The sequence below is a fragment of the Dendrobium catenatum genome, unplaced genomic scaffold, assembly GCF_001605985.2.
Source record: "Dendrobium catenatum unplaced genomic scaffold, ASM160598v2 fragScaff_scaffold_1684, whole genome shotgun sequence".
Classification (NCBI taxonomy): Eukaryota; Viridiplantae; Streptophyta; class Magnoliopsida; order Asparagales; family Orchidaceae; genus Dendrobium; species Dendrobium catenatum.
The window spans coordinates 443,674-462,876 of NW_021320146.1; the positions used below are offsets into that span (position 1 = coordinate 443,674).

A 19,203-nucleotide genomic window follows, 5' to 3' on the forward strand; every position below is an offset into this window, starting at 1 on the left:
CCACTCCTCTATCATGCTTGAAGCCACTTCCTACTCACCTGTCCCTCATGCACAATCTAACATCTACCGAGTCACTCCTCTCTCATGCCGTTGCACCCTCACACACTACCACCCTTGCCACGCCTATAAGCCCTACTCATACACGACCATCTTACAAGCCCCTAGCCTGTGCTTGCACGTAGATCTGTAATTGCTTAAATCTTTCTATTCTATTTTCCTTACTTTTAGTCATGGACATTGATGATTTCCTCTACTAACCTCCTAGAGAAGAAAACCCTCATCCACTATTGATTTTGACCCCATGAGCTCATGATTTTTTAGAACTCAATTTTGATGAATAACAAATATATAACTAAAAGTTCTTAATAATTAGATTGAGTGATTTCAGGAATGAGAGAATTAGAGGATTTGGAAGATAACGCTCTTGATGCAAAATACAATGTTAGGAAGTTCTTGTAGAAATCAAGAACCCTTGGCTGAATTTTAATTTCAGCAATCCCAAACACAACTCTCAAGAAGAACTATGGGGAATAACCAGAAAAAAACTTTTTTAATTGATGATATAGAGAAGCAAAGCAAACAAGATACAACAGATATTCGATTGGAGAGGAAGATCTGGCTCTCTCAAAATCCTAGCCGCCAGCTATAGCCCAATCACCTTAAGAATAATTTAAATTCAATAAAAAAAGACATAACCCTAACCCTAGGGAAACAACTTAGAACAAACAATAATTTTCAAAATCCTCAAACAGCCCTCCTATATTGACTTTCCCTACTAACCTCCCCCATGTCTCCTATTCAAAATTGCCCTTGGGCCACACCCAAAGGGACAGGAAAACAACCCAGGCGGAAGCCTGTTTCGCCCCTTAACAAGAGGAAGCATGTTCCTCCTCAAGCAAAGGCGGTCCCTTCTGGACCGGTCTAAAAATACCCAGAAAAAAACTTTTTTAATTGATGATATAGAGAAGCAAAGCAAACAAGATACAATAGATATTCGATTGGAGAGGAAGATCTGGCTCTCTCAAAATTCTAGCCGCCAGCTATAGCCCAATCACCTTAAGAATAATCTAAATTCATTAAAAAAAGACATAACCCTAACCCTAGGGAAACAACTTAGAACAAACAATAATTTTCAAAATCCTCAAACAGCCCTCCTATATTGAATTTCCCTACTAACCTCCCCCATGTCTCCTATTCAAAATTGCCCTTGGGCCACACCCAAAGGGACAGGAAAACAACCCAGGCGGAAGCCTGTTTCGCCCCTTAACAAGAGGAAGCATGTTCCTCCTCAAGCAAAGGCGGTCCCTTCTGGACCGGTCTAAAAATACCCAGAAAAAAACTAAAAAAACCCCCCCCCCCCCCCTAAAAGACCTACCTTGTCCGCAAGGTGGAAAGACGGCTCCTTCCTCAATTTCCCATCATCACAAACGGTGCTCCGGTGTATACCCTCCTCACATCTGAAATACAACCCCTTTGCCCCCTTTTCCTATAACTCAGTTTATGTGAGCTTCTTGAAGTTTTTCCCAGGTCTCCCTCCTATAGTCTTCTCCTTCAGGGTCTCCCTAAGAATACTCGGTGTCTGCTTCTTGGATGCCAAAAAGGTGGTGAGCATCCTGTATGAACCTCCTAAGCTATTGCCTCAGGCTCCTCTCTCCAGGTGCCTCAGATCCTCTACTAATTAGGCTAGCTCCATAGTGTCTCCCAAATCACGAGACCTCATCACTCTAACAACTGTTTGAATCTCTAGTCTGAGCCCTTTCATAAAGTTTCCCTCCAGTATAGTCTCCGGAGGCCGATCTAGTTGGTTGGCCAGGTACTCAAACTGCTCACGGTACTCCACCACCGTCCCCTCATGCGTTAGAGCAAAGAACTGCTCATAGAAGTCCCCTTCCTTGCTGGTTCGAAAATGTTCCAACAAGCGGTCCTTAAACTCCCTCCAAATCTGTAGTGGTCACCTTGTATCCCTCTATTGGTACCATGCCAACGATTACACCTCCAAGCAGATCCCGACCACTGTCAGTCTCTTCTCCTCCGTCAACCAATAGACGGTAAAGCACCTTTCCACCTTATATATCCATCCATATGCATCCTCTCCCTCAAAATAAGCATCTTCAGCTTTCTCACCCTCGGATCTCCTCCGTTCCCCCAATTTCCTCCATAGTTTCCCATTCCCCAAGAGGTGATTCCCCCCAAGTGTCTCAATCTATCTCTTCTCTACACATACTACATCACAAAGCACTCAAAGTTCAAAGGCATGCCCAACATTAATAAAAGAAAGATAGAAATAATAGGACAAGGTAATTGTAAAGTTTGATAAGACCTAAATTGACTTGAAACTTACAAGTTTAGAAAGGTTTAATCCGGAAAGATTCACTCCCCTAAACCTAATTTTAGAAGACTGGATGATTTTGATTATCTCTTTTCGTGTAAGTTCGGCCTCCAAAATATCTTCACCCTTCTTCTTGCACATGTTTGACTTTATATATTTTATCAATTCCTGCAAAAGAATTATTAGAACACATGAATACAATCTAAAAAATCATAAAATTTCATCACTTCTACATCACCACAAAAAAATATTAAAGCATTATATATTTAAAAAATTAAAGAGGAAGGAGTAATATTCAAAAAAGTATATAAAAAGGAGCTTTATAATATGGGACGGAAATAAGGTAAATGAGAAATACATAGAAGATAGAAAAAACTAATTGCGAGGAATGCAACTAAAATTAGAAGATTTCTAAAAACATGAAGATCAATAAATGGAATATAAAATAAACATTACTAGCAGATTATGATTATGACAGTACTTGAGAAAATAGAAATCTAAAAAACTACTTGAAATTCTAGTATTGCTTATTCTTGTCTTTTTTTTTTTTTCTTCGACGAATGAATGATATTTATAATTTTGTGTTAGGCATGCTAAAATGCATGATTGCTTCAATTGATATGTCTCTTTTAAGAGTTCCTCTTTTCATATAACAAAATGAATGACTTATTAGGTATGTACAGAAAGTTGTGATCTATGAAGCACAAATTCCATAATTCGATCAGTATGGTAATTAGACATTAAGAAGAAGCGAAGAAGAGTGAGAATAAAGGCAAGAAAATCACATATGATAGGATTGATAAATAACTTATTAGAATAATTCATGTATCGCTCACTTTATATCAAGAAGTGAAATGAATAGTGTCACAGAAATGCTAGCAAATTGCCCAAGAAGGTTTTGTTTTTAAACAAAAAAGTTGGCATGCCAAACATTGTCCAACATTGTTAGTGGTGGCAATATCAAATGAAATTTTAAACTTTCTCAAGTCTGGGTCGTTCCAAAATTGACTAAGCCATCTTGAGTTAAATTCTGAATCCCAACCCAAAGAATTTTGAGCTAATGTTTGGCAGCATGCTTGAATTTTGGCTAATTTCAAATATTCTGCCAGCATGCTTGAATTTTGGCTTAAGCTGGCTCAAATTATCAATATTTCTATAAATATATAAATATATACATTTACCATATCCATATAAATTCATATTTAAATATTTATATAGTATTGTTTATGTGATAGCTTATGGTATGTTTTTTTTTTCTCCTTAGCAAGTTCATCTTTAATCGAGAATTCACTATCATTATGCTTAATGTGTCAAACTTAATCAATATTATTATGTTTAATGCGTCAAACTTAATCAAAAGATTTCTCATATCTTACTTCAGTTATTTTATAAATGAATTTTCTCCTCCATAGTATCAAGCCTTTTAGCATATAGCATATAAATTGGAAAAAACTTTAGTTTTTGCTTTGACCGCTACCATCTTTGCGAGACTTCTAACTTCCTAGTATTCATTATAAGCCAAAAAAGTACTTATTTTTTGCTACTACTTAAGCACATTTCTCCTTCAAAATTTTTTTATCTCCACGATGCACCCGCTGATAGACCGGCCGATTTGACTGGGAGGAAATCAAGAAGTTTCCTAATCAAGTAGAAATTGTTTAGGAAGGTTCTTAATCAAAGGGGAATTATTTAAGAATGATTAAATTATAATTAGGAGGTAATTATTTAAGCAAGAGAACTAATTTGAATTCAAAATCTAAGAGGGAATTATTTGGGAAAATGAGGAATCAAGAGGGGGTTGTTTAGGAAAGTTTTAATTATAATTCCGATAGTCTGCAGGTATGATTTTTTGGATTTTCATCTTTGTTTCTTCTGGATTTTACACAAAGGTCAACAGGATTTATTTAGGGAAAGGGGGCTAATTTGAGAGTGAATTATGAGAGCCTATTTAAGGCTAACAAAAGGGTGATTTCAGAATGTTTTTAGGAGTTTGTTGAATTTAATTTATTCTTAAGTTACTTGGGCTCTAGTTGGCGGTTAGGGATTTGAGAGAGTCAAATCTTCATCTCCACTTGAAGATCCAACTATATCTTGCTATTTTCTTTCATATATCTTGTAATAAAAATAAAATTGTTATGTTTTTCTTCCTAATTTATTATTGTAGTTTGCTGATTTCGAGGAAATTGCATCCACTTCCTATCAGGGAACTTTTTTGCGACCTATGGCGGCAAAGAAAGTTGATGCCTTGGAAGAGCATCGAAAAGGAAAAATTGGCCAATTCAAATCAGCATTTAAGGATAGAATGACATCAATGGAGGAAAATTTTTCCAACCTAGAAGAAATGGTAAGGAAACTATTGGAGCTTCACACCCAACCAAAACATCGGAGACGAGAGCACTGTTGATTGGAGTAGGAAGTGGGGGAAATCCTAATATAAGGACAATGAGGAAGGATCAGGAGGTGGAAGTTTTGGGGGAAGAAGAGGAGATGCCATCTTTGGAGCCACTTCCAATGAGGGAAAAGGGTGAAGAAGTGGGATTTTTTATGGAGCTAAAAAGTTTGGAATGAGAAGAAGATGGGGAAAAGATAGAAGCACCATACATGGTTCAGCCACTCCTACAACAGTATCGAGAGGTGTTCCAACCAGTTCAGGGGTTACCTCCTTCACAGGAATGTGAGCATGTTATCATCTTGAACGAAGAAGTCTTACCTATCAGTTTTTCGTCTGTATAGTCATCCCCAAATCTAGAATGATGAGATCGAGAGATTGATTACGGAGATGCTGGAGAAATAGATCATTCGACCCAGTGTCAATCAATTTTTTGGTTCAATGCTATTAGTTAAGTGCTTTAGTAGCAGTTTCCTTCGTTCCACCTTGAGGACAAGGTGGCACTTTGGAAGGGGAGTATCGATGGACCAGCTGATATGATTGGGAGGGAATCAAAAAATTTCCTAATCAAGAGGGAATTGTTTAGGAAGGTTCTTAATCAAAAGAAAAATATTTAGGAATATTTAAATTACAATTGGGAGGGAATTATTTAAGCAAGAGATATAATTTGAATTCAAAATCTAAGAGGGAATTATTTAGGGAAAAGATGGAGGAATTAAGGGGCAATTGTTTAGGAAAGTTTTAATTATAATTGGGAGAGAATTAATTAGGAAAATAAATCTAATTTGAATTCAAAACTGAAAGGAAATTATTTAGGGAAAGTGACTGATTTGGGAGGGAATTATGGGAGCCTATTTAAGACTAACAATATGGTGATTTCAGAATATTTTTAGGAGTTTGCTGAATTTAGTTTATTCTTATGTTATTTGGGCTCTAGCCAGCAGTGACGGATTTGGAAGAGCCGGATCTTCCTCTCCAATTGAAGATCAATCTATATCTTGTTTTTTTCTTTCACAATCTTGTAATAAAAATAGTTTTGGTGTATTTTTTTTTCTAATTTCTTATTGCGTTCACTGACTTCGAGGAAATTGCATCCACTTCCTATCAAAGTGGTATCAAAGCAATTTTTGGGACCTATGGCAACAAAGAAATTTGATGCCTTATAAGAGTGTCTTAAAGAAAAAGTTGGCCAATACAAATCGGCGTTTGAGGATAGAATGACATCAATGGAGGAATAGTTTTCCAACTTAGAAGAATTGATAAGGAAACTATTGGAGCTTCATACCCAATCGACAACATCGGAGGCGAGAGCACCGTTGATTAGACTAGAAAGTGGGGGAAACTCTAATATAGGGACGATGAGGGAGGATCGAGGGAGGTAGAAATTTTGGGGGAATAAGAGGAGATGTCATCTTTGGAGCCACTTCCAAGGAGGGCAAAGAGTGAAGGAGTGGGATCTTTGATGGAGCTGAAAAGCTGGGAAGGAGAAGAAGATGGGGAGAAGATAGAAGCACCATACATGGTTCAGTCACTCCTACAGCAATATCGAGATATGTTCCAGCCAATTCAGGGGTTACCTCCTCCATAGGAATGTGAGCATGCTATCATCTTGAAGGAAAGAGTCTCACCTATCTGTTTTCATCTGTACCGTCATCCCCAAATCTAGAATGATGAGATCGAGAGATTGATTAGGGAGATGCTGGAGAAAGGGATCATTCGACCCAATGTCAATCAATTTTTCAGTCCAATGCTATTAGTCAAGTGTTACAGTAGCAATTTTCTTCATTCCACCTTGAGGACAAGGTGACACTTTGGGAGGGGAGTATTGATGGACCGACTAATATGAATGGGAGGGAATCAAGAAGTTGTCTAATCAAGAGGGAACTGTTTAGGAAGGTTCTTAATCAAAGGTGAATTATTTAGGAATGTTTAAATTATAATTGAGAAGAAATTATTTAAGCAAGAGATCTAATTTGAATTCAAAATTTAAGAGGGAATTATTTAGGGAAAAGGAGAAATTAAGTGGGATTGTTTAGGAAAGTTTTAATTATAATTCGGAGAGAATTAATTAGGAAAATAAATCTAATTTGAATTCAAATCTGAAAGGGAATTATTTAGGGAAAGGGGGCTGATTTGGGAGGGAATTTGGGAGCCTATTTAAGGCTAACAATAGGATGATTTCAGAATATTTTTGGGAGTTTGTTGAATTTAGTTTATTCTTAGGTTATTTGGGCTCTAGCCAACGGTTAGGGATTTGGGAGAGCCAATTTTCTCGAAGATCCAACTATATCTTGCTATTTTCTTTCATATATCTTGTAATAAAAATAGTTTTGGTGTGTTTTTCTTCCTACTTTCTTATCGCCATTCACTAATTTCGAGAAAATTGCATCTACTTCCTATCAACCGCCCAGACTTTTTATGTAGAATTTCCTTTTGTACTTTCCTAAATCTTCTATAGCAATCTCTTTAATATTACTAATCAAAGTAGATTTTGACTTTACTACACTTAAACAATGAAATTACCTACTTAAATTTTGATTTCATGTATAGCTATTTGTTACAATTTTTATCAAGTTTTAAAGTTTGGTTTGATTTTCATATCAAACAGTTCTAATAGTTACAATGATTTAAAACATCTTTTTGGTTAATAGTTTCATTTCTTTTTCCTTTTTTCTTTCATTTTCTTAGATCAATATTACACAAAAATAAATTAAGTGGATAGTGAGATAGTTACTAGTAAATTGATAATTAAAATTTGAAACTTCAAGAATTATTGGATTAGATAGTGGATCTTAATGCTGAATACTGAAACTAAAAGGGCTTATTATCATCATCTTTTCTTTCCAGCATACAAAGAAAAAGAAGAAAGGCGTTGATGTCAACTTGATGTTCCCATCTCACTTGTACAGAAAATATATTGTCTTAATCCTATCTAATTCTCCATTACCTTCCTGCCTAATCTTCTCTTACCTTTCTTTATGCCTAGACTATATGCCTTTCCTTTCCTGCACTATTCTTCCTTATAAGATAGCAAAGCCATGATGTGAAGAGAGAGCAATGAAAACACCACTAAATAAGAGACCAGCGACACTAGTGATGCCATCAGCGTCTATGACAATATGATGCCTTTAGAAACAATAGCCAATGGTTGATCAAGCAACAATAACTGTAAAGAAAATGGACAAGAAAGAAGATGTTAAGGGTACAACAATATGCATAGATGAGGCAACACAAGAACAGGGTAAGAAGTGAGAATGTTATCAATAGTAACTATATGTATGCTATGTTGAGTTACACACTCACAATTTTCTCATCCTACCAAGTATAAGTGGGATCAGCATGATTTCAATTGAAACACTCTTAAACCTATTGATTTGTTCTAAACTAGTGGAACTGCCTAAATGGATCACACCTTGTAAAACATAAACTTTTCTACCCACATATCTACTTCAAATTGCTATAAATAAAGTTATTGCTTCATTTTTTTTTATAGAAAAACAAAATTAATATGAACATGCTACTAAAATCTTTCTTAAACGCAAATTTAACACTACACTTAAGAAAATGAGCTATCAAACCCATGTATTTGCATCTTCCGGTGTGCCCTCCTTGAGAATTTAATGAAAGAAAAATATGGGCTGGGGTTTTGTAGTGCCACGAAATTTGGGCGGTATTATTGTAAATGAAAGTAGCTGATGATATTTTGTTAATGTACAAAATTTTAGTGCTACACATGTATTGTTCTATGTTTTACAAAGAATATTCAACCATATTTATGTCCAATCTTGATAATAAGCTAAAACCTAGCATATTCTCCAATAGATACATGCAAGATAATGACAAAATCCTCAAATTGACGAAGACTTGTAAGAATATATGAGTAGGAAAATTCTCATGAAATGAACCAAAAAAAAAAACTAATATCATTATTTACCAGCAATTGATAGTATTCTGCTTCTCGAAGTAGTTCTTGATACTCCACGTTCGTAAGTGTAGGAAGGATCCCATCTCTTAGCCAATTCAGTATGTGCCGGAACTGTTTACCATCCCTATCAACAAACACCATTCCCTGCAAAAATTTCAGTATTACCAAGGAATAAAACTAGGTTCCAACAACTTCGCAAGTACAATAACTTAATTTACAATTGCAAATTTATTTAGCTCATAACCTCAAAATAATTATAATTTTATGTATTAGAATACAATAAATAAATAAATAATAGTTAAAGAACCTCGAACAAGACACATTTTACAATCAAGAAAAAAGTATGGTACTCTTATATTGCATCAAAAGGAGTATTCTATATGAAAGGAAAATCGACTAATGCTTCGTCATTTACCGTTTCGGAATCTCGGCAAACATTATGTCTTCCGCTAAACATTGCTGCAAGCATTGAATAAGGCTCACGTTGAGTAAGAGTATCAACTGTAGTCGCATATTTCTTCCCCCCTATGAACATTTTAAGGGTAAATCATCACCAAATGGAACATCATAAACATAAAGTAGTTGTGATTAGAGGAGAATAATTAATACTGCCATTATAGTAGCAGCTTGTATATAACGTGTGAGAATTCTTCCTAACCATAGAAGAGGAAGCAGGGAATAGATGTTTTAAAAACAAAAAGCTTTCAAAATATAAGTAACATTCTAGGAAGGAGGGCAACAAGTTCTACTACTGTGGACAAGCAATCCTCTTGGTTTGGTATCACTGATGCAACCCTGGAATATTCCCTCCCCCAACCCTCAAATGCAAAAAGCAATAATATGGATATAAAAGTAAAATAAAAATGCATGATGCAAAAATAGTCTTCCCTATGTTAATATGGAAAATAATTGGGACCTAAAAGGCAAGTGATGCCCAAGGTTATCAACACCAGCGTCCAACGCTTAGACAACTTCATATGATTCTGCTATGTAAAAAGAGAAATAGTATTTTTGTAATATGGTACAAAATGCAAATTAGTATTTTGTAAAAGATATAAGCAAGTGATTTATAAGAATAGTATGAGATTCCATGTTTTGTAGATAGAAAATTATTAATTACTAGTTGGAAAGATAAAATACACAAAAGGCTAAGAGGTACATGGAAAGACACAAAACAAGCAGTACAAACAATGTTGGAATTGATTACAAATACAACTGTTAGAATGAATAAATTGTTGTAAGAAATTTAGTAAGCTTGAAGAGGGAAACACCAAGAGTATTCATGATGACATTTAATCTTTATGATGCTCTCTTTTCATTAGGGTACTTTATGGAATTGCTCAATAGGTATGTGAACATAACCTGAATCAAATTAATGCTTTATTGTACAAACCCGAAGTCAAAAATATCAGCCCAATTATTATTTCTCCTGGAATTTCATCGATTTACAATTTTATTTTATTCATCAGTGAAATTCAAAGTGCATAGTATCTACCACATGTCATGAAGCCAACATTTCCTCTCTTCCCAAAGCTGAATTCAATTCAGAATGGAGTTTGACCCCAAGCTTCTGCAATTTCAAATCAGCAAAGGAATGCTTTTTAAATCACCAGTAGATGTATTTAAATTAGATCAATGACAGATTTCCAAATTTAGGTTGCAGATTTTAAAATTTTGATTAGATTATACTAGCAAAGGTCATTCTTTATTTATCATTCTATTTAAAGTCAAGAATTTCCTAAATGTCTAAATTGAATGCAATATGGAAGACACTTCAAACTCATTTTAGTTAAATGGCTTCACATAGACTTTTCTAATTCATAAATGTCTCATAAATCCATTTTATCATCGGGGTTGATGGATTTAATTGTTAGAATAACATTAATAGCCCACTTAAAAAGATGACAAAGAGCTATACAAATCCAAAAGATCTACTAGTTCTTTATTTTTTTCATAACAACCATATAAGACAAATTTATTATGATAATCATTGCTAATTTATAAGAAACCAAGTTTTTTAAGGTTTTAAGAGAATTATTTCTAATTTAGCGCAGATAAGGAAACCATCTTTGAAGAGGACCGCCAATCAAATTCAACCCAAAATTTAAATATGTTCAAACATAATGAGTTAATAATAGAAGTCAACCATATCAATAGGTAGTGAGATATTTCCGTGAAAGCTACAGGTAGCCAGAGTATAGTGAAGTAAGTATCAGAAGAAAGCGTTTGTAATTGAGTCCAAAGATGGTACAATATTGACATACCAATGCAAGCATTAAAATATAGTTGACTTCCAGAACCAGATAATTTGATTCTTAGCAATTTCGGAAGAGAGAAACATGTATTCTTAAAGACTGCCTTCAATGGCACACATTGGCACCATAGCTATCAAAAACATTCTTTCAAAGTTTATTTCATTAATATAAATAGGACAAATGTACTAAGTAGCGTAACTTTAGAAATTAGACTACACAACTAACGACTGAAATCAGATTATCTTGTAAGACCATAAATCTCTCTAACCTGAAGTGAACCCATCTTAAATTCATGATTTGCCCTCAATTGACTTGCCTTAAAAATAAAGAACAAAGGAAAGACATTTCGGAAAGCTTTAAACTTGGCCAAGCAGGGTACTGGAACTCTCAAAGAAAATACATAAATAAATAAATTAAACATCCAGTCCAACGATACATCAGCCAGGGTACTAATAACGCTAATTCGCCCCTCAAAAATTGGAAAAAAAAAAAAACTCAAATCATCCTCGCCATGTCAAGATTGAGCACCAATCAAAAACGCCCAAGCAATTTCCATCCTCGTGGATAGAAGGAGATTACAAGTAAAAACTAATCCTAAGAATTTAAAAGGGGTCGAACGTACGATCGATACCTATATTGAGGAGGACCGGCGAAGGAGAACACTCTATGTTCGATCCCATCGCGTACTCGACTCGCGCGGAGGCAGCACAAGAACCAGCGTCGGTTTTCCTTCGCTCTGCGGCCTTCCAATTTTTATTATGCAAAAATTTCATTGAAATTTGATAAAAGTGTTCTATTTGTATATAAAATTGCAAAAACTTCTGCGGGAGTATTATTTAATAAATTGATTCTTCGATTATGAAATCTCAAAAATATAATAATTTACTCCTTTTTGATAAAAAGTTTTAATAAATAAATATAATAATTTATGGGCTTTGATGTCATATGAAAGTAAAAAAAAAAAAGATAAGTTGACAGTATTAATAAATATTTTTAGCATATTGACAGCTATATGAATAATGTTAATAATTTTACAATCACATAAACGATAAAATGAAGATTATCATTTTATTTGTTAAATTTTAAATTTATCTTAAAAATATTCTTTAATCATAACAATATTACCAAATTTATATCTGATATGATTTTTTTTACAGAATAAATTAAATTACTATTTTTAATTTGTAAAATTTTGAACTACTATTTTTTATTTGTAAAATTTTGAACTGCTAATTTTTTATATAGAAATATGAAGCTGGCAGAAGTTTTACCAATTAAACAAGTATTAATTGTTCTACAATGTAAATAAAAAACTTTGTAAATCATGAGCATATATAATTAGTTAATTACTGGTCCTTACAAATTATTAATAATTTAACATTATATTCGAAAGCAATGAAAATTGAAAAGAATAATTTTTTAAAGTTATATTTTATGTTTAGTCTAAATTTCTTTAGGATGATTGTAATATTTTATAATTTTTTTGTAAAATTATTATGGAATGAATAACTTAACTATTTTAATTGTAAAAAATAAACTTTCATCCTGAAAAAATCTAAAAAAATAATAAGAAAGCAATAAATAATAATAATTATTGTATGATAAATAAAATAATAAAATAACTATTTCAAAACAGACCCTAAATTTTATTATTGTGGGAATATGATGGAAAATTGTGGGAATATGATTTTATAAGTGCATAATACTCATACAAAGCATGTCGTAGAAGCTACAGAGTATAGTTAAGCGCAACAGGAGAACAAAAGGAAGATATTAGATTTAGGCTGTTAAGCTTTTCACATGGATATTTTCACTTGAAGCATAAAAAAATGACAAATCATAAAAGGCTTGAAATCAAATAATTATACTAAGAAGCTGCATTCTACAACCGCTTTAAAATTTTGATTTTTTTCACTTTATAAAATAATAAAAAAATATCCCAAAAGAAACTATAATTTGAATTCAATCAGTGTTGAAACAAACGACAAATGAAAACTAAGGCTTCATTTTGAATGGTTTTCTTACTGTTTCTTAAAGAAGCTTGCTAGTACATTTATGTACTAGAAAGTACAAATATGTACTAAAAAGCTGCTTTAAGAAGCAATAAAAAAATCATCTCAAACGAAATCTAAGTCATGCTAAATTACCACATAACAATGTTTATATCTAACAATTTCATGCAAAAAAAGAAAATGAATGATATTCCAAAAGAAATTTTGAGGATTTTTTCCCTAATATGAACAATGAAACAAGCATCAGCAGCAGCAAATTTTCATGCAAAAAACTCAGCTTTCTTATACTAAACATTTTTGTTAGAAACAGTCCTCACTTTTGCTGCCCTTTTGCAACGCCTTAACAAATACTCAACAAAATGGCAAGAAAAATATAATTATGAATGCATATTTGCTACCTTTTGATGAGTATTTACAAAGCGTTGTAAATCCGAACAGATTTTTCCCGCACATAATAAAATTTTCATGCTCAGAGCATCAAGTCTGCATAAAGTTTAATATTTCATGTAGTACAAAGTACAAAGTACTGACCAAAGTCCATCACGAGTTCAGCATAAGCTGAAGAGTTAATGAAACTACAATTAAAACCAGCTTCAATAAATAAGGGTTTCCAATATAGTCTCGCTACAAGATTCAAAATTGAAGGCAAAAACCTAGACAAACAATCTTCAAACCAGACACAGATGCTTCCCGAATCGACTAAATACTCATAATTTTAAGCAGGAAATTTAGTGAGATTTCACATACTCCTGAACTATATGAAGTCCCTCTGATTCTTCTCCATAATCCTGCAAATCCAGAAAACATTAAATGCTCAGAAAATTCAGGCATCAGAGCCTCAAGAATAAACTTTTAGAGCTAATGGAGAAGGTTAGAATTTTATTTTACCTTAACAACAACACACGAGCACCCTATGACTTTCCTTGCCTTTCCCTCTGAATCAATCTTGCACAGCTGTAATACACAAAAATGAGTATCCTCATCCACCAATGAAATAGAACAGGAAAAAGCACTTACAACAGCAGCAATAACAATTAAAATATCATATTTAGAAGAAAAAAGGAATAATAAGAGAGTGAACGCATAACAATATATAACGGATAGAACCCAAAATCTTTCACAATTATAAAAATAACACACAAATCCTTGTATTTATAATAACATCACCCAAATTTTGACAGGCACAACATAATCATAAAATTTCATTCTCAGTTAAATTCTAAATGATTTTGCTCTTTCTGATGCAAGTCCAAGAGTTTGATAGTTCGTTTTAAATTAATGAATGTAAATTTCTCAAATAAGGAAGATTTCAATAGTACAAAAGTTAAACTTTAACCAGAAAAAGTATGATCATTTGCCCAATGTAGTGTTGAGGAAACTTGAAAGGAAAATACCAGCATGGTTTTAAAAATCAGACTCGACCGGACGATTTGATATTATCCCAAAACCAATTTCAACCCGTATCAAACCGATCAATTAACCGCTACGATTTATTTGCTATCTCATTAATATAATTAAATAAACTAATTTAACATGTAAAAATATAAACTTGTTAACATAATAAATTAATTTAACTTTAATTTAATTAAATAAAAAATGAGCATTATTTCCTAGAACAATAATTTGCTAAAAAACATCAAACAAATTTTTTCACATGAACCCACCATCCCATGTAACTACTTTACTCATGTGTAGAAAAATCTATATAAACAATATAAAGCATAGTGCCCCAATGATGTGGGACTAAATAACCAATATGAAGTTCTAAAAATCACAAAACATACACTACATATTCTAACACATATTTTTATTAATTTTTTATAATGTGAATAATTTTTTTGGTTAATAATATGCAATTTTATCTATTTATTAATTAATTTATTCATTTATATAAAATAAACTAATTTTTATCTATTTTTTATTATAAATGATCTAAAATGGATTTACAAATGCAATTTTATAATATAATTTTATATACAATTTATAGGTGCAAATTATATCTAAACATAAAACATAATTAACATTTATTTATATTAAATCTATAAATTTATATATAAACTACTTTTATATTAAATGTGAATTAAATTTAAAGATTGAATCTGTCAAAATTTTAAATTATAAAATATATTATTTGTGTATGAATTCTATTTTATAAGTTTATATTATTACATGCTTATTATATCATTATTATGTTATTTAAATAAATTTACTATTTATTATTTCATTTGATTCAATCTCAATCGAACCATTTAACCTACTCCTTCCGCTTCTATTTCTAACTCAGTTTTCACAACCTTCAATAACAGAACAAACGCACCGCTATTGATAATGCCAAAAAAATGCAAACTTGACTTTTCTACCCAAAAAAAAAACCTTCAACAGTAAATGGAATGCAAACTAAATGGTTGGCAATTTATCAATGATTAGTCAAAAAAATATTCAAAATAAATTTCAGCAATGCACTTACCCCGGCCCACTCTCCCAAGGTTTTGGCACTTGGAATAGTCACCAAGTGGACATTGTGATCTGCACAGAGAGCCTTGACCAGCTTAACATAGTCAGGTTGATCACAATCCTCAGCAAGCACACAAAGCTGTGCGGCGTGCTTTTCAACAGCCTTAGCTGCTTCATGGAGTCCACGAATAAGCCCATCATGTGCCAAACTTTTTCTCAAAACAAGTTGGAGTGCCGTCATGAGGTCCATAGGTTCTCCAAGAACAGAAGCGGGTGTTTCCGTGGGAAGGCCATCTTCCCTGCCATAGTGCCATCAAATAAACAAGACTGAGAATAAGATCTCAAAATTTAAGGCAGAAAATTATAAGGGGAAACCATTTTTAAGAGCCAAACTCTATTGATTGGCAGTTTAATAGCAACTCATTTAGTAGGATAAATTTATAATATGCTTGTTAACATTGTAAGATCACACCACAGGGGGAAAAACTTCATTACTGTTTAAAGGACATAGTTCATAACAGTATCTCAGTATAATATAGTGCGCCACATGCTTGAACAAGTAATTTAGAAATGCCTCTGATCAGCATCACTTCGCTTAGCTTTCAAAGGCATATTAGTGTTTTAGGGTAGAAATTTATTTTGTGCAGAACTGTACAACAAAAAAGCATATCATCGCCAAAGGGAGCTGCAGTCATAGATGACCTCTCATCATCCTTAGATGGGAAGTTACTTCTGACCCAACTCTTAAGAAAGTAGGGGCCTTCTATGGATTCATCAATATGTTGTTATGTTGTATTGCTTCATAAAAAATAAATCACTGCTACAAAGTGATTCATGTGCAAATCAATTTTTAATGTGTCAGATTATTTAAAAGCAAAAAACTGATAAGCATTACCAAAGAAGGCAAAGCTCAATACATACATCAAATTATCATTTTGCAAGCATTTCACAAAAATACAATAACAATTCCATAATCATTCGTTGTTAATTGTTTTGAAATTGAATTCAAAACATCAAGCACAAGATGCTTGATCAATATAGCTCATCAACTAGTTTGATACGAATGCGATCATTTTGCAAGCATTTCACTAAAATAAAATAACAATTCCATAATTATTTGTCTGTATTTGTTTTAAAAATGGAAATCAACACATAAAATGCTAGATGCTTGTACGATAGTTTGTCATCTAGTTTAATCAGAATTGGTTTCAACATAAGTGTTGGCAAGTACATCTGAAAACACTATAGCTAGCAGCGTTACGTCCCAATAAGCTCAACGCTTCATGATTTTTCTTCTTGTTGATAAGACTAGAGAGGAAGTTGAAGGTAAACTTGAAGTATGGAGGTCAAACTTAGAGTCTAAAGGTTTTCGCTTGAGTATATCTAAAACAGAACATATGGAGTGTAATTTTAGTAGTAAAAGACCTAGTGAGGGGATTGTGACTTTGGGCGATCAAGTCATTAATAAGAGTACACGGTTTAGATATCTTAGATCTATTATTCAGAGTGGTGGTGAAATAAATGGGGATATTATCAGTAAAATTCAAGTTGGATGGTTGAAGTGGAGGAATGCATCAGGCTTGTTGTGTGATAGAAAAGTACCCCTCAAACTTAAGGGAAAATTCTATAAGATGGTGGTGATGCCTGAAATGTTTTATGGTGTCGAATGTTGGCCATTAAAAGAGAAGCATAACACTAAGTTAAGAGTGGCAGAGATGAGGATGCTCAGGTGGATGAGTGGCTTTACCCTTAGAGATATGATACAAAATGAGCATATACGTGAAAAGGTTGGAGTAGCTCCAGTAGAAGATAAGATTAGAGAGAGTCACCTTAGATGGTTTAATCACATAAAACGACGGCATTCCGATGACCCGGTTAGGAGAGTAGATGTATTATATTTGACTTATGTTAAAAAAGGTAAATGCATACCTGAAAAGACTTGGTTAGAAAATATTAGGAATGACCTTTGTTTATTAGATTTAAACGAGAATTTGACATTTAATAGGACACAATGGAGAAAAAGAATTCATGTAGCCGACCCCACATAGTAGGATAAATGTTTGATGTTGTTGTTGTAATCATATGATGCACACTCTATATTAAACTCTAGGATAAACCAAACTTGGAATAGATTAATCAAAATAGAATCACCACACACAGGCTTTTATAATAACCCATCGACAACCCAATTTAGCAAGTCACTAAGCTTTACCAGCATACACTTTTGTATGCCAATATAATAGAGAAAAACAAGTTCTTGTGATTCCAACTTCTTGTTAAATTGCTTCATAAAAAATAGAGATGCATTAATGTTTTAATGTTGTGATATAAATTTAGATAGTGGCTATCCTACAAAATTAAATGTACAGCTTCATTGTCCTGAGAAAAATAAGAGGAAAAAAAGGACTAACACGCTTCACTCTTTCACCACATTGACTACATTCCTTCAAAAACCGTGATATAAGAAAGAAAAAAAGAATATAACAAGAAAAATCAATACAAACATTCTCATGTGGGACATTGATAAATGACAAACACCATTCAAACAAAATTGTGTGCATATTCAATTGAATCTCTGATAACAAACAGACTCATTCAAGTAACAAAATAATTAAACTTTAAAAGTAAATTGCTGTTCAATTTGATGAGCACACATTATAACTTCAAATGACAACATACTTTCCTATATTCATAGTTAAGCAAATATATCTTCAATAGTTGGTTAGTTTAGCAAAAGTAAAACAAACTTGTCTAATCATCAATCATTACTGTAGCTCTGTGAAAGCGTGGAATTTGATTTACATCAAAAGCAAAAAGGGGGCGTGCAGAGACGGGATACATTTAAATGAGTAAGCTGTGCATCTCTCATTGCCTAATAACACGATCTGTATTCCATGTGGATAGTAATTTCTAATATTTATTAAACTCCAATTAAAATCTAATATTTATCTCTATTCATGTACGATCCAAACCCGTTTCATGGCAAACAAGATCTCAACCATCATGCAGGAGCTTTCCCATACCCATCAGATACAACTCAATTCGAAGACCAAGCATTACAAATAACAAGAGAAAACTCTGGAGAGTCAAAGAAATCGTTATTCGAATGTCAGGAGCTGAGATATTGCTGAAGTAAATCTATACATAGACAAGAGAAAGTGCAGATGTGATGAGGAAGTAGAAAGAGCAGGGATAGGTTGCGATCGCTTACGCCATTGCTGCGATTACGTTTCCGCGAGATTTAGAAGATTCAGTGGAGGCGGGAGAGACGAACGGCGCGCTCTCAAGTTCTGGTTCAAGCTAGGGTTTGGGACGGAGTCTTGGCGAAAATTTAAGGGCTTCACGATCGAGGATTTGCCTATGCCGCTTATAAGTTATAACCGTCCGATGGCAAATATTTTTAGTACACGCTTTTAAGAATTATTTTTTAAGCTAAGAAAAATTATAAATATAGCTTTTAAAAAATAAATCTGAATGTAATTATAAATATAAACACACACTAATTTAAACTACAATTATAAAAGTAATATGTGATTATTTTTATTTAATTTGATAATTTTAATTTTAAATATACATTATACATTATTAATTGCATCATGAAATAATTAGCATATAAGAATGGAATTTTCAACTTTCTAATTTAATTTTATCAATTTAATTATTAAATGCTTAAACTATATTGCTTGAGATTCTTCTGATAAGAAATCTCATCCTTTAAATATCATAACGTGTCAAAAATGATAACCTTTCATAGCCCAAATTTAAAATTTATCTATATCTATTTTATCTACAAGAAAAATAACTTATTTAAATGTCTATAATAAAAGATGAAGATAAGC

At 32.9% G+C, this 19,203-nt stretch overlaps 2 protein-coding genes across 6 annotated transcripts in view; both read right to left on the reverse strand.

The window, feature by feature from the left end:
- Positions 1 to 11,681, reverse strand: part of LOC110103122 (FH protein interacting protein FIP2) — a 49,058-nt gene extending 37,377 nt beyond the window's left edge. The window contains exons 1-5 of one of the 5 annotated variants that reach the window (XM_028701367.1): positions 11,530 to 11,660; positions 10,139 to 10,213; positions 9,059 to 9,168; positions 8,653 to 8,767; positions 2,342 to 2,497 (exon numbers count right to left, since the gene is read on the reverse strand). In XM_028701367.1, coding sequence (XP_028557200.1) covers positions 2,342 to 2,497; positions 8,653 to 8,767; positions 9,059 to 9,156 — 369 coding nt within the window. In that variant the 5' untranslated portion in view covers positions 9,157 to 9,168; positions 10,139 to 10,213; positions 11,530 to 11,660. Of the gene's footprint in view, positions 1 to 2,341; positions 2,498 to 8,652; positions 8,788 to 9,058; positions 9,169 to 10,138; positions 10,214 to 11,529 lie in introns of all 5 variants that reach the window. The other 4 variants (XM_028701366.1, XM_020831698.2, XM_020831695.2 and 1 more) reach the window with 4 other exon arrangements.
- A 1,689-nt stretch (positions 11,682 to 13,370) lies between these two features.
- LOC110103143 (40S ribosomal protein S12) lies at positions 13,371 to 18,727 on the reverse strand. The gene is made up of 4 exons (XM_020831734.2): positions 18,576 to 18,727; positions 15,378 to 15,663; positions 13,799 to 13,864; positions 13,371 to 13,698 (listed from the first exon to the last, which is right to left on the reverse strand). The coding sequence occupies exons 1-4, from the start codon at positions 18,578 to 18,580 to the stop codon at positions 13,639 to 13,641; spliced, it is 417 nt and encodes a 138-aa protein (XP_020687393.1). The 5' UTR covers positions 18,581 to 18,727; the 3' UTR covers positions 13,371 to 13,638.
- Between the last annotated feature and the right edge of the window lie 476 nt (positions 18,728 to 19,203).

Excerpts from the sequence above, each read along its gene's own strand:
- LOC110103143 (XM_020831734.2), bottom strand. Across the intron at positions 13,865-15,377 it reads CCTTGGGAGAGTGGGCCGGG|CTGTGCAAGATTGATTCAGA; the intron begins GTAAGTGCATTG and ends TGTGTATTACAG. Across the intron at positions 13,699-13,798 it reads GCTCGTGTGTTGTTGTTAAG|GATTATGGAGAAGAATCAGA; the intron begins GTAAAATAAAAT and ends CTGGATTTGCAG.